General features: G+C 28.0%; 1 protein-coding gene across 3 annotated transcripts; it reads left to right on the forward strand.

Moving 5' to 3' along the window:
- The first annotated feature begins 2,943 nt into the window (after positions 1-2,943).
- On the forward strand, positions 2,944-13,032 carry LOC119685849 (nucleolar protein 6). Of its 3 annotated transcripts, XR_005252831.1 has the most exons (10): positions 2,944-3,062; positions 3,119-4,298; positions 4,354-4,642; positions 4,697-4,807; positions 6,687-7,363; positions 7,419-7,976; positions 8,040-8,443; positions 8,506-8,849; positions 12,627-12,777; positions 12,945-13,032. XR_005252831.1 is itself a non-coding variant. In XM_038100244.1 (9 exons), the coding sequence occupies exons 1-8, from the start codon at positions 3,030-3,032 to the stop codon at positions 8,818-8,820; spliced, it is 3,567 nt and encodes a 1,188-aa protein (XP_037956172.1). In that variant the 5' UTR covers positions 2,944-3,029; the 3' UTR covers positions 8,821-8,849; positions 12,627-12,863. The 3 variants fall into 3 exon arrangements, 2 of the variants coding, with proteins under 2 accessions (XP_037956172.1, XP_037956173.1); XM_038100244.1 differs by lacking the exon at positions 12,945-13,032 and having other exon boundaries at positions 12,627-12,863; XM_038100245.1 differs by lacking the exon at positions 12,945-13,032 and having other exon boundaries at positions 3,131-4,298; positions 12,627-12,863.
- Positions 13,033-13,045: the final 13 nt, after the last annotated feature.

A 13,045-nucleotide genomic window follows, 5' to 3' on the forward strand; every position in this document is an offset into this window, starting at 1 on the left:
GCTGCAATTTGCTATTACAGCAAGCAGCAGCAAAGTATTAAGAAGTTGGCGAAGAAACTGAGGAAATTATTAAATGGATGAACACTGTGCACTCTTCTCTTCTAGTCAATATGACATTGCAAATTGTATGAAAAGGGAAGAAATATGAAACAATAGTTGAAATACACGAGAAAGAAAGAAAATGCTTCACATAATTATAGTGGGCAAAAATGGAAATAATGCAAGAAAAATTTGCCGGCAATAAAATTTCACATGCTTATGCCATAGGCAAAAGTTATAATTTTTGCAAAGAATCAATGAAAAATATTACTATATATATTTTTGCCATTTACCCAGTATATTATATCGCATTATATACATTTAAATTGGAACGAATGCACAATTTAATACCAACAACACAGTTTGAACAGGTTAACACAACATATACTACGAAAGAAATTAAATTTGTTATAAGTAATATACGAGGTCATTTTTAAATAAAAAGTCTGCATTTTGATTGATTATATATTAAATTTTATGTTTATAGCATTATATATTTTGAACTAATCTACTATAAAACAAAAAACACTAAAATATAATTAAAAATATACTTATAACAATTATTATTTATAATAAATACTGTTGATTTTTACATGAGTTAATTCTTATCAACATGTGTGATTCAGCAACATAGATAATTTTATCACAACGCACTACTGTGCAATATATATAATTAAAAATTTGCCGTTTTGTGTATATACACGATTTTCTATTTCAATTATATGGCTCTTACACTATATTCTCTCTTTTTTACAAACGCATAGTTCCAGAGAGCAAGTGCAAAGCACTACACTACTGAAATAATCCCATTATTTCGCATTGTTTCAATATTTCAAAGTAAGTTATCAATTAATTATTAATATTAATTTATCACAATTATTTTTTAATGTAAAGAAATGTATTAAATATGGTTATTATTCAATGATTAAAATGTGCACTTGACGTCAAGTTAGGTGAATTACTCCTTTGACGTTTATTGCAGGGTGACATGATAAATAAAATATTACAAAATAATTAGTGGCAGTTCACACCGTCACAGGAACATATTAGGTCTATTCCACTAGCTCGAGTAGCTTAAAAACACAAGTACAAACTAATAGCGTAGCTATTATGGAACTACTTTGTGTAAATTCTGATGAGTCTGGCGAAAAACAAAAAAAGTTTTATGGCTAAGCGAAAATATATTTAAATATTATTTAAAATTAATTTATTGAAATTTAAATTTTATTTTAATAATAACTTTACTCACTGTTGGTAATTAAATTTAATATAAAAAGTTTATATTAATCTCAAAGTATATTAATTACTTTTTACTCGGCGATGTTGTACTATATTACTTAAGCATGATATAGACAATGCATATGTATGCAAACCAAGTACGGCGAGCTATCAAATCGCACTGTATATATTAAAAGTATTTCTACCAAATTTCGGTCTGCAGACATGTATGTGGTAAAATTACACCTTGCTTCAGAGTGTATATTAAAGCGCATACTTGGTCTGCATACGTGGTGTGCATATATATAGCATCATCTATATCATGCTTTAGTTCACTTAACAAAATATATATTATGTTCTTTGATCCATTTCACTATTGCTTTATTAGATGTATTCATTTCACATGAATGGTCAAATAGAATAAGTTTTGGAGCTTCAAAATAATTTGGTATCACTGCTTAAACTAATAAATATTTGGCAAGCAAATTTCAAACAAATTTGCGGTTGAATTTTATATAAAAAACACATTCAAGCAATATGAGAACATAAAAGAAATTCCTTTATATAATTTTCACTTTTAACATTGCTAGTTAATGCTTAATGATCAGTATTTAATACGGCGTTTACATTGGCCGAAAATGGCTCATTTTGAATGAGCCATTTGAAAGTGTTTACATTCGTTCTATTTCATTTGTTCTCATTTCAACATCTAATTTTTCAACTTGCATGTTGATTTGATTTTTGGCCTGTGCCAAAAAAATGTTGCATGAAGGTTAAATATGCCTTCAAACCTTACAATATAAACTGAAAACTTGTTTCTAGATTCGATTTATTTATTTTTGGGAAGTAGAAGTTCCAAAAATTGGTGCATCGTTTTAAAGAAAATGCAACCACCAAACATTTTTTTACCTTTTTTTGTAAATATGTCAAAACAGCTTTTTCAAACTGTCAAAATGCCATGAAGAGCTTTCATTTAGGGTATGTTCAATGGATTCCTTTGCATTTGGAACGTATGTGGAATGCATTCGAACGTCATACAGAATGTGAGAAAATTGCTCATTTTTGTGCTTGAAATTTTATATGCAAGAATGAGCCATTCGATACTCATTTTCGATTTTTGACCAAAATGAGCCATTTTCGGCCAATGTAAACGCCGTATAACACTGTTTTATTTCTCTTGATGAAAAATAATTTTTTTTTAATAATTGTGTTTTATATTTATTCATTTTAACGAATGAGTTTTTACAATTACTAACTTAACAGTCACCTACAAATATTTTATTAACCAAATTAATTTTTCAAAATATTTAAATTTACTCATTAACGCTCGCAACATTTGTAAATAATAAACAGCTGACTGAAGTTGTCTATTTTTTTCCAAAAATCTTTCACAATAGATCAGTTTTAAGATTTGGCACTATTATAGTGTGAAAGGCTTATTTTTTAAGTACTTTCAGGAAAATGGGTTTTTTTACGAATTTTGTTCTTGCTTTGCATGTTAATTTTTGAGTGACACGTGTTCTATTGGAGCATTAAAGTCAAAAAATATACTTAAAGGTGCATCCATGCCAAAGCCAACGTCGAGAAAGTCTCAGTTTCTTTTCTTTATCTTCTTTGACTTTAGTACGTATTTTTATTGTTCCACTGAAACACTTTAAAATGACATTTTATTACAATAACAAAACGCACACATGTGTGATATGCACGTGTGATTTGTTAAGTTGATAATTCAAAATACAAACGGCTTTAAAATTAAATATAACATAAATAAGATGGTAAAAGTAAAAAAGGTTACAGGTGAAAAGGTAATATAAGTTAAAATAAAAATTCAAACTAAATTCAATATTATTCTTTTTAATAGCTAACTTTAAAGAAGAGTAATAAACTCAAGAAGCAGAATGGCGCTTTAAAGAGCGAGGCTGTGGTTGAAGTTGATAATTCCAGTGTTAAAATGCAGGCTAAAAAGAGGAAATTAGCAACGAGTGATCAGGAATCAACTGGTAAAAAAATTAAAACGAAAGTGAAGAATGAAAAGTTAAAGGCGCCTACAGTGGAGGAAATAAATGAACTTAAAGACACCCGAAATCTATTTCATTCTAATTTATTTCGATTACAAGTAAAGGAAATGTTAACCGAAATAAAAATAAAAGACAAATATCAAACATTTGCCAATAAATGGTTGGAAAATTTTAAGCAATTTGCAAAGGATCTGGTATCTATGCCTGAGAAACAAAATTGTGACGAAATGTTATGGTTACAAAGGAGTATACTTAAATTTCCTTTTTCCTCTACAGAACTCGGAATAGAAAAGCAAAAAAAATTTTATTTTCAATTTATAAAACCAAATGTAGAACCTTATTTTATTGGTTCGTTTGCTACAAGAAGTTGGTTAGGCTCTAAATTGGTTGCAGATGTGTGTGTGCAAATGCCGGCTGAGTGCTTCCAAAGAGAAAATTGTTTAAACTTTGTATATGAACAAAAGAGAGCCTACTATCTAACATACTTGGTTAATCAAATGCTTAAAAGTAAATACTTTGGAAATCTCAATGTTAATCATCTAAAATATAATTATTATTCCAATAATCCACATAAGTCTGTGCTCGAAATAACTCCAACTTATTTAGATGAAAAATTGGCTAGCAAAGTTATAATTCGTGTTTTTGTTGCCGGTGCTGAAACGTCTTTTAAATTAAGCCGTTTTGTGCCATGGACTAATAATGTTCAGAGTAAAATATTTGGTGAAATCGAAAGCGAAGCCTCAGTAGGTTTGGCGACACCAGGTTATAATGCTAATGTTCTTTTCGATTTAACTATGCAAAGAAATCAGCAATTGCTGAATGAAATTTTTACTGAACGGTTGAACTTTCAGGATGGTTTGATACTTTTAAAAGTTTGGATACAACAACGCCAATTAAATACAGGGTTTAGCGGTTTTTCTACACATATACTGGCAATGTTTATAGTATATCTATTTAAACATTCTAAACTTCATGCCAATATGAGCAGTTATCAAGTAGCACGCACAGTATGGAATCAATTAGGTAATAATTATAAACTTGATACTTTAAATAAAAAACATTAATTTTGATTTTATAGCTCACAGCAATTGGGATGAAGATAATAAGGGTATTTCTATTTGTCCACCAGAAAACAAAACAGTTAATCAACCTTCCTTGGAACAGTTTCATACATATTATGATGTTGTTTTTGTTGATGCGACAGGTTTCTATAATATTTGTGCTAACTTATCGTTGGAAATGTATAAACATGTGCGTTCTGAAGCCAAATTAGCTGTAGATATGCTAAATGACATGAGATTGAATAGTTTTCATTTCATTTTTATGACCAAGTCTCCAATTTACACACAGTTTGATCATATTCTTAAGTAAGTTGTTCATATATATATATATTATATACATATTATTATTATATTTATTAGAATAAATAATGATGATACTGTACAACAAATCCTTGAAATGCATGCGCCGCCACAGCTGAAGCTAAATTATACTGGAAATTCTTATGTGCAACTGCTGAAAGTAATAACAAGGTAGTATTTAAAATATATATTGTAAATATTTTATGGGAGATTTTTTACAAAAATATTTCCTTCATTCGATTTTAATAATACTTATATTTTTCTATGTTCTTTCTTTCTTTTTCCATTCATGGTACCTTTCACAGCTACTCATTCTTTTGCTGTTAGTTTACATTTCGACTATTTGAGCTAAGTTGAGCACTAACTGCATGATTGGGTGATATAAAAAGTTTACTTTGCAATTTATATGCATTTAAGTTAGTAAAGCAATTTATACGCAGTTAAACATTAAACAAGTATGACAAATACTTTAGTAAATAATGTTAAGGAAATTTTTCTTAAATTATTGACAGTTATTACGTCTATGTACACTGACAGCTTTAAACTAAAAAACGGCTAAAAGTTGTTACTATCAGAAAACCTATAACTTGGTTTAAAGTTGATATGTTGTATAGAAATGTATATAAACTATATATCAGATAGATAAGTTACTTTAAAATAGTTCAGAACATTCCAAGTAACATCTATTTACATCTATCTATCTACAAATTTTGACTGCTACACATCTGGGACCAAGATATTTCTCTTATCTGATTTTCTGAAATATAGCAGACAATTATTCATCCGAAGCATCTAAAAAAAGCTTGTCATGTCGTTAGTTTGACGCAAACAGGTATTGAAAGCTTCCTACATTGAGCATTTGAATACAATTGGTAGACATCTGTAAATTTAATAAAATCTAAATAAACAAAACTAGCAATCTCACTGAAATGTTCCGTAGAAATAAATAAACAAATAAACAAAACTAGCAATCTCACTGAAATGTTCCGTAGAAATACCAGTCTTGCAGTAAATTTGTTGGTTAGGTAAATGGGAGAATATTCCTTTCAATGATTTTTTCGTAACTATGAGAAGGACGTCGAAAGTACTACGACATCTTCTATGTTATGCTTATTTACTTTTATTTAGAAATATGTCCTACTTTTTAGAAAATTGAGATGCAGCCAAACCTGTCCTAAAACAATAGCTAATGTTTATCGAGATTTGTACTGTAACGAAATAAGTTTTATGGATTGAATAACATACTTCAGCAGATTTCCATGTTTCTTGCGATTTCAATAATTAGTTGCCCATTATATTCTTCATCATATCACTTTATTATAGCGATATGGCGTTATATTTTTCATTTTTGATTATTAAATTGGAAATAGTAGTAAGCAATTTAAGTTGTTTTTAATCTACTTCATAAACGTCGAATGATATTGTGTGGGTAATCAACTTTAGTTTAACTTAGAGATATTAGAATTCATACCGTTATCGTTATATTATTTAATTGATCTAGACTGACTATATTAATACTATATTCTTTTTCTTAGTGATATAGTATATACAGTCATATGTAGCACCTCAGTGCAACACATATCATATGACTACCTCATAAATACTACTCAAATACAATGTATTCTGACGGAATAAACTGCAAGTTGGCAGTTTTCGTGGGAATGCTTTTTTCACTAAGTTCTACTGAATAAAGATTTTCTTATCACCATTTAAAGAACAATAAAAATCAGTTTAAAGACAAACTCAAACAAAGATTGTTTAATTTATCTATAGAAGTGACTAGATTGTCGTATATTTAGGAATGGGTCTTATTATTGAATTATACATCCTTTTATAAAATATTTGTTTATCGGTTGTTCTCATTTGAAGTGGATATTTTGTTTTATTTTATTGCAGTCTTCATATAAAGAAAATCTGTATAATAACTTTTAAATAATTAAATAAATAATAACATAAATATATATATAATATTGGTAAAATAAAAATACACTTATTTTTAATTTAAGTTAATAATTTATTTTTATTAACCTTACTGTATTCATTATTTCAGTTTATTGCGGAAAGGCTTAGGAAAACGTGTTAAATCATTCTTACCTTTAGAACAATTGACACAAGGTTGGGAAGTAGATGAGAAACCACAACCCACTCCAAAACATTTACATTTAGGTATTATTCTTGATCCAGATCATGCATTTGAGGTGCTTGATAAAGGACCAGAAACAATTGCTGAGGAAGCTGAAGAGTTCAGAAAATTTTGGGGTGATGAGGCAAAACTTCGTCGTTTTCAAGATGGTACCATTACTGAATCTGTAGTTTGGGCTTCAACCTCTGATACGCAATTAAAAAAACGACTCATAGTACAAACAATTGTTAAATATCTACTACAATATCATTTTCAATTAGAAGAGAAGGATTTTGGTTATATAGCTGGTGAATTGGATATTGTTTATAAACTGACATCTGCTTTTAAAACTGATAAAGTGAATGAAAGATACCGAGTAGAGCAAGATACAGACGCGGAAGCTCTATCCTTAAGAGTAATACGTGTTTTTAATGATTTGGCACGTAAACTACAAGGATTAAACGAATTGCCTTTGGAAATTGTGTATATAGCAGGAACATCACCAGTTTTTCGTTATTGCGAATCGGTGCCAATTCTTCCACAAGCACGGTATATAGGTGATAAATTGTTTGCGCAACATATGCAATGTGGTGTTATACAGCTAAGTAAGCTCAAAATTATATTTTAAAATGAATTTGTTAACATTTAGTAACGTTCTAGGTTCAAGCGGTAAATGGCCGAGTGAATTAACTGCTTTACGTGCTGCGAAAGTAGCATTTTACATTGAAATTGCTAGATTACTGCAAGAAAAGCATAAACTGCGCACAGAAGTTACATATGATGGAATACTGATATTGAAGGAAGGTTATTGTTTTAAAATTGAAATTGCACACCCAAAAGAAATTGCTTTATTGAAAAAAGAGATAAATGAACGTGGTATAACGCAATACACTGATAGTGAGTCAAGTGTAGCGTTGGAAAAGCGACACTACATTCTGCCGAAAGTGACTGGTGCATTACATGCACTTTATCAATCACATCCTACTTTTGGAGCAACAGTTATGATTGCTAAACGTTGGTTGCATTCACAATTAATAGATGATGGCCTATGGCCTGAAGAGTGTACTGAATTATTGATTGCTTCCCAGTTTACACGGACCAATTCCCCTCAAGTAATAACGTCGGCTCAAATGGGTTTTATTAGATATTTGCATTTACTAGCTCATACGGATTGGAACGCAGAATTATTTTTATTGAATTTCAATAATGCACTAGACGGTAAGGGTATAAGTTTTATTCGTTTATATATCAAGTAAAATCTTTGTGAATTTTATTTTTTAGAAAATAAAATATCAGAAATTGAGTATCAATTTCATGCAACCCGTGAGAAATTTCCCTCATTATGTATAATAACTGCTTACGATCAAAAACATTATGGATATCTTTGGTCCACCAGTACAAAGCCGAATGCAAATGTGTTGGCACGTGTAACGATTTTAGCCCGTCAAGCTTTGGCTATTATAGAATCATCACTTTTGTCTATTGATGAAATATTTATCAAACCATCTAAACTATTTACGGCTTCTAATCAGGGTTATAATTTAATTATTCAACTTAAACCAGATATGGTTCCTAACACAATGGCCACAGATTTCGGTTCTCCTTTTACTGCAATGGGCAAACCAAACTGGCGTTTACCATTAGCGGATACCAATTTTGTAAAAGCTGCAGTTCAAAAATTAAGGGTAAATCATAGAAATCATATTATATAGTGTAAAATAGTTTTTAAATTCAATTGTTTCATCAGGAGGGTTATTCGGATTTCGCTGCTTTCTTTTATAACCCAAATGGTGGCAAAGAAATTGGAATAGTGTGGAAACCTGACAGCGTATTTGAGGAGAGAGAATTTAAAATTAATGAAGTGAATGGATGTGCATTAAGTGATACACTTGCTAACAAAATACAATGCAAAAAGGAAATTTTAGTTGAGGATTTCAAATTTATATTAAAAGACTTTTCAATACGTATTGACAGTGCACAAGAAGTTTTCAAAGCCTCTCGTATAACAACGGTTGTGGAAAAAGAACGGTATTTTAAAAAAGAAGTTCCTGAATCGAAATAGATTTCCGATATAAAAAAAAAAGAAATTTGGTAAGTTACGGAAAGAATCTTAGGCGAAATACAAAGTATATTTGTAAACCCAAATTAACCTTTGACTGCTCAACTTTTTATTTGATGAAAAAATCATTTAGAGTTGATTTATATAATTTTGCATTGATTTTATATTATTATTAATAGGGGTTTTGATATACTGAATCTTTCAAGTAAATATTTGACCGTTTGTCTTAAAATTTATACAATTGAGTTACACACTCAAATTAATTAACATCAAGTTAAAAACACGTCTATTTTCTATATAATATAGAGAATAAACGATGTTATGTATAATATTAATTAATGTTTTTTTTATTTAAGGATATGACTCGATGTAAATTTATGTATTTATTTATATATGATTATGTATCGAAATCGAATTTCAAAATTTTATTGAGTATTTAAATGATGGCAATCAGTGGACACCCCAATGTCACCACGATTAGTACAGTCTTCGCTCTGCATTGTATCTGCGGATCATTATTTTCGTGTCCGAAATCAAAGGAAGCAGCATCACTGATGTTAAGTATTGATTGCACACTATATCAAATCAGTGTATTCTTTTAGACCATATTTTCATATTCTCAAACAAGCCTCCAGTTGAAATTCTTAAAGATTAAATGCTCTGTCCAGCAAAAATTGTACTCGTTCAATTAAGGCCAGTGCATAGACATATATTAAACATTTGGTTCATATAACCCGTATATTCCCAATGTGTACTTTAAGTGCTGCTTTACTTTTCATGACGTCATTTGTTTAAATATCCATATTCACAGACTAACTTAAACTCGTGCCCTGCCAAGAGTTAAACTCGTTTATACAATAAATTTAAAATAAAAACTAAAAGCAATTCTCTAAGAAAGAAAAAATTTTATTTATTTAATATTTGTATTTGAACATGAAAATTCGTTTAACAAAATATAAGAATAAATATCAATTTTATCTTAAAATTAAATGACAGAGTGTATTAGACATTTAAAATGGTTTGTATCATATTTAATACAATGGGCAGTTGAGGGTTAAAACGGAATTTCACTGAAAATCATATTCAATGTAACAAATTATAAAGTGACAAAAATTGCAAAAAATTAAGAAAACCAATTAATATTTATATTTATAATTAATATATATTAATATTTTTAATTAAAAACTATTTCTAATATTACATTTAAATTTGGTAGACTTCTAACTCTTGTTTTTTGTGTTTTACTTTAAAGGAATTTATAGTAATGTATAGTTAAGAATTTATAGTTAATGTTTGTAAGGAAATTGTCTATTATTTGTATATACATAGATGATAAGTAATTTTTATATTAATGTAATTTTTAATAGTAGTTTTAATATTGAATGTAATAGTTGATAAACTATCTAAAATTTTTAAATGTGCGATGTTTGTGTGTATATTATATATCAATGCTGAATAATAAATTTATGCAACTGTAATATTTTGTAGTGATTTTAAAATTAATATGTAAATATATGTATATTATATTTAAAATATCTTTGTTTGTCATTAATTTTGCATTCATGAAATTTTAGATGGATTAAATACTAAATAATTTTAAAATTATAAAAAAACGTGATATAAAATTATATTTTGTTGTACTAATGGATTTACCATCAATAGATTTTCATCAATAGACAAGTTTAGTTTATAATAATGAAATGAAAATTAAATATAAATAAAAATTTTTTAATGGCGGGTTTATTTGTTTTTAATAGATATACAATATTTTATCTACTTTTTGTCAGGTACTGACTAGAAGTCTTATATTCAAATACCTGTTTTCTCCACAAATGTACTTTCTATATCACCGATTTAACCACTAAATAAATTGCCCAACTAAAGTAACTTTGTCTCTATGTCCAAAATAGTGCTACCTTTGTCTAAAATTTCTTGAAATAACTTTAAAATTTTGCTGTCATAATATATTTTAAGCCCTAGGAGCTTCGTGTCATCTGTAAAACGGGCATTTATTGTTTTCTACTATCTTGCTGCTATAAATATATAAGTGGAAGTCCTATTATTAAATTATTAAACATAGCCTTATATATCTATTATTGTAATGGATTTTTGTTGTCAGTGTGAAACAGTAATGAACAATAACAATAATTGTCAGCTTTAAGATATATTGTACTAAAAGTTTAGAAACGGTATGACATGATATAAATCATTTTTAACCTTAAAGATTAAAATCGAAGTTTTAAATAATAATTTACTTCACGACTAAATTTAGCACTTACCTAAATATACGAGATGTATATCGATTAACCATAACCATAAAGATGATAACAATTATAAAATGTTAGTTAATCACATTTTAATAGCAGCACTACTTCATTTTCCCATCTTGGCAACGCGATGAAAGTAATCAAGTTAGATATTAAAAATGCAGTGAAGTTCAAGTAAAATAAATCGAAAAGTTTCAAAAATTGAGCTCAATTAAAACTATATATATATATATAACTAAATAAGAACAAAATTTGGTATTACAAAAACTTGGTATTTTGTTTTAATATATGTAAATACTATACTTATTGCCAAAATTATGATTACAAGCTTGTAGACTAGTACAATAACAACAGTATAAATGAAAATCTACTGACAACGAAGAACTATAAATCTAACTAACATGTAACTGAATAGATTAACAATAATTCATAAGAGTCAGGCTAGGACTATCAACCTCACATATAAACAAACACATTTTACCCGTCTTGTCGTTTCTGTCTACTCCTCTACACTACTTTCAATAGCACATATCATAAAGGATTACGTATTCTTTCAAAACTATATAAATCATATATTACATTTTCTTCAATTCGACCATCATTTATACAGAATTTATATAGAAATTATTATTCCTTTTAAAATCGAAAACTTAACCTAAATTATTCTGCTTAATCTAAAATTAACGTTAATTTTAACGTTAAATAATTAAAATTAACTCAAGAACTGTTTAAATGTTTATGTTTTAATAAATTACAAAGATATGAAACCTTTTTATTTCAAGTGTTTGTAATTTGCGAAAATATTTTATAAGAATTCAGCTTCAAATTGAAAAAGAACAACGGTTAAAAATTAATGCTAAAAACAACAATACAGATTTAATGCAACAACACAGATTTCAGAGAGTCTATGCTAGTGATGTCCCTTTTACCAATTTGCCTGTTCAGATGTTCCCATTAATGTTCAATGAGGTCCGCTAATTGTGGGGGATGGTCCAGTTGTTTTGCAGTATGATACATTAGTCATTCTTGAACAATTTAAGCGGTATGTTAAAGAATCCAGCAGCGCTTTTTAAACACTAGGTGGTAAATTGACTTCTAAAATATTAAGGTAATCCATTTTATTCATTGTATTGTCAATAAACACCAATCAGACGGTGACTGTATGTATTTTATAATTTTTATTCTCTTTTTGCGTTGTTGGTTTTTGTTGTTATTATTATTATTATATATATTGTATGATTTTCTTTATATTTTCCGCTATAATTTGTATATTTTGTTAGTTTCCCTGAAGATGACTATCAAAGATAAAATATAATTTGTTTAATTATAAATAATAAATATTAAAAATTATAATTTTGTATTATATTTAAATTTACCAATTATTACGTTTAAACAAATTATATAATATTTTTGGTTACAAAAAAGAATATAATATTATTAGCAGAATTTTTTTTTTATCTTATATTTTCATAGACTTTTATAATTGTTACAATTATTTGTTGAATTGATACAAATTATTTAAAACATTAATTTAATTTCCAGCCTAAATTGATATTTACTTTAATACGCACTGCGGTGCAAAATCATACATTACAACAATAAATACAAATCAACGAACAACTGCAACAATCGGTCAGCAACTTGAGAAATCGCAAAAAATAACAACAACAACTGCAACATATTCGATATGCCGGTATGATATCATATCGTATACCTTCAAGAATATATTTCCATTTTAATTTGCTTTAATTTTAATTAAAATAATTAATTAAATTTAATTAAAAACTTCACTACTAATAATTATATAATGCATATGAAAGAATTAAAAAAACATTTTTTCAAACTGATCATTTTTGGCAGAGGTACGATAACACTCAGCGCAATCGTTTAAACAAGCAAAATATTTATCGAAGCAATCGACAAAAAAAATGAAAATACTTCGTTCGTTAAAAAGGAAAATA

Source organism: Teleopsis dalmanni, chromosome 2 (assembly GCF_002237135.1).
Source record: "Teleopsis dalmanni isolate 2A chromosome 2, ASM223713v2, whole genome shotgun sequence".
NCBI classification, from domain to species: domain Eukaryota; kingdom Metazoa; phylum Arthropoda; class Insecta; order Diptera; family Diopsidae; genus Teleopsis; species Teleopsis dalmanni.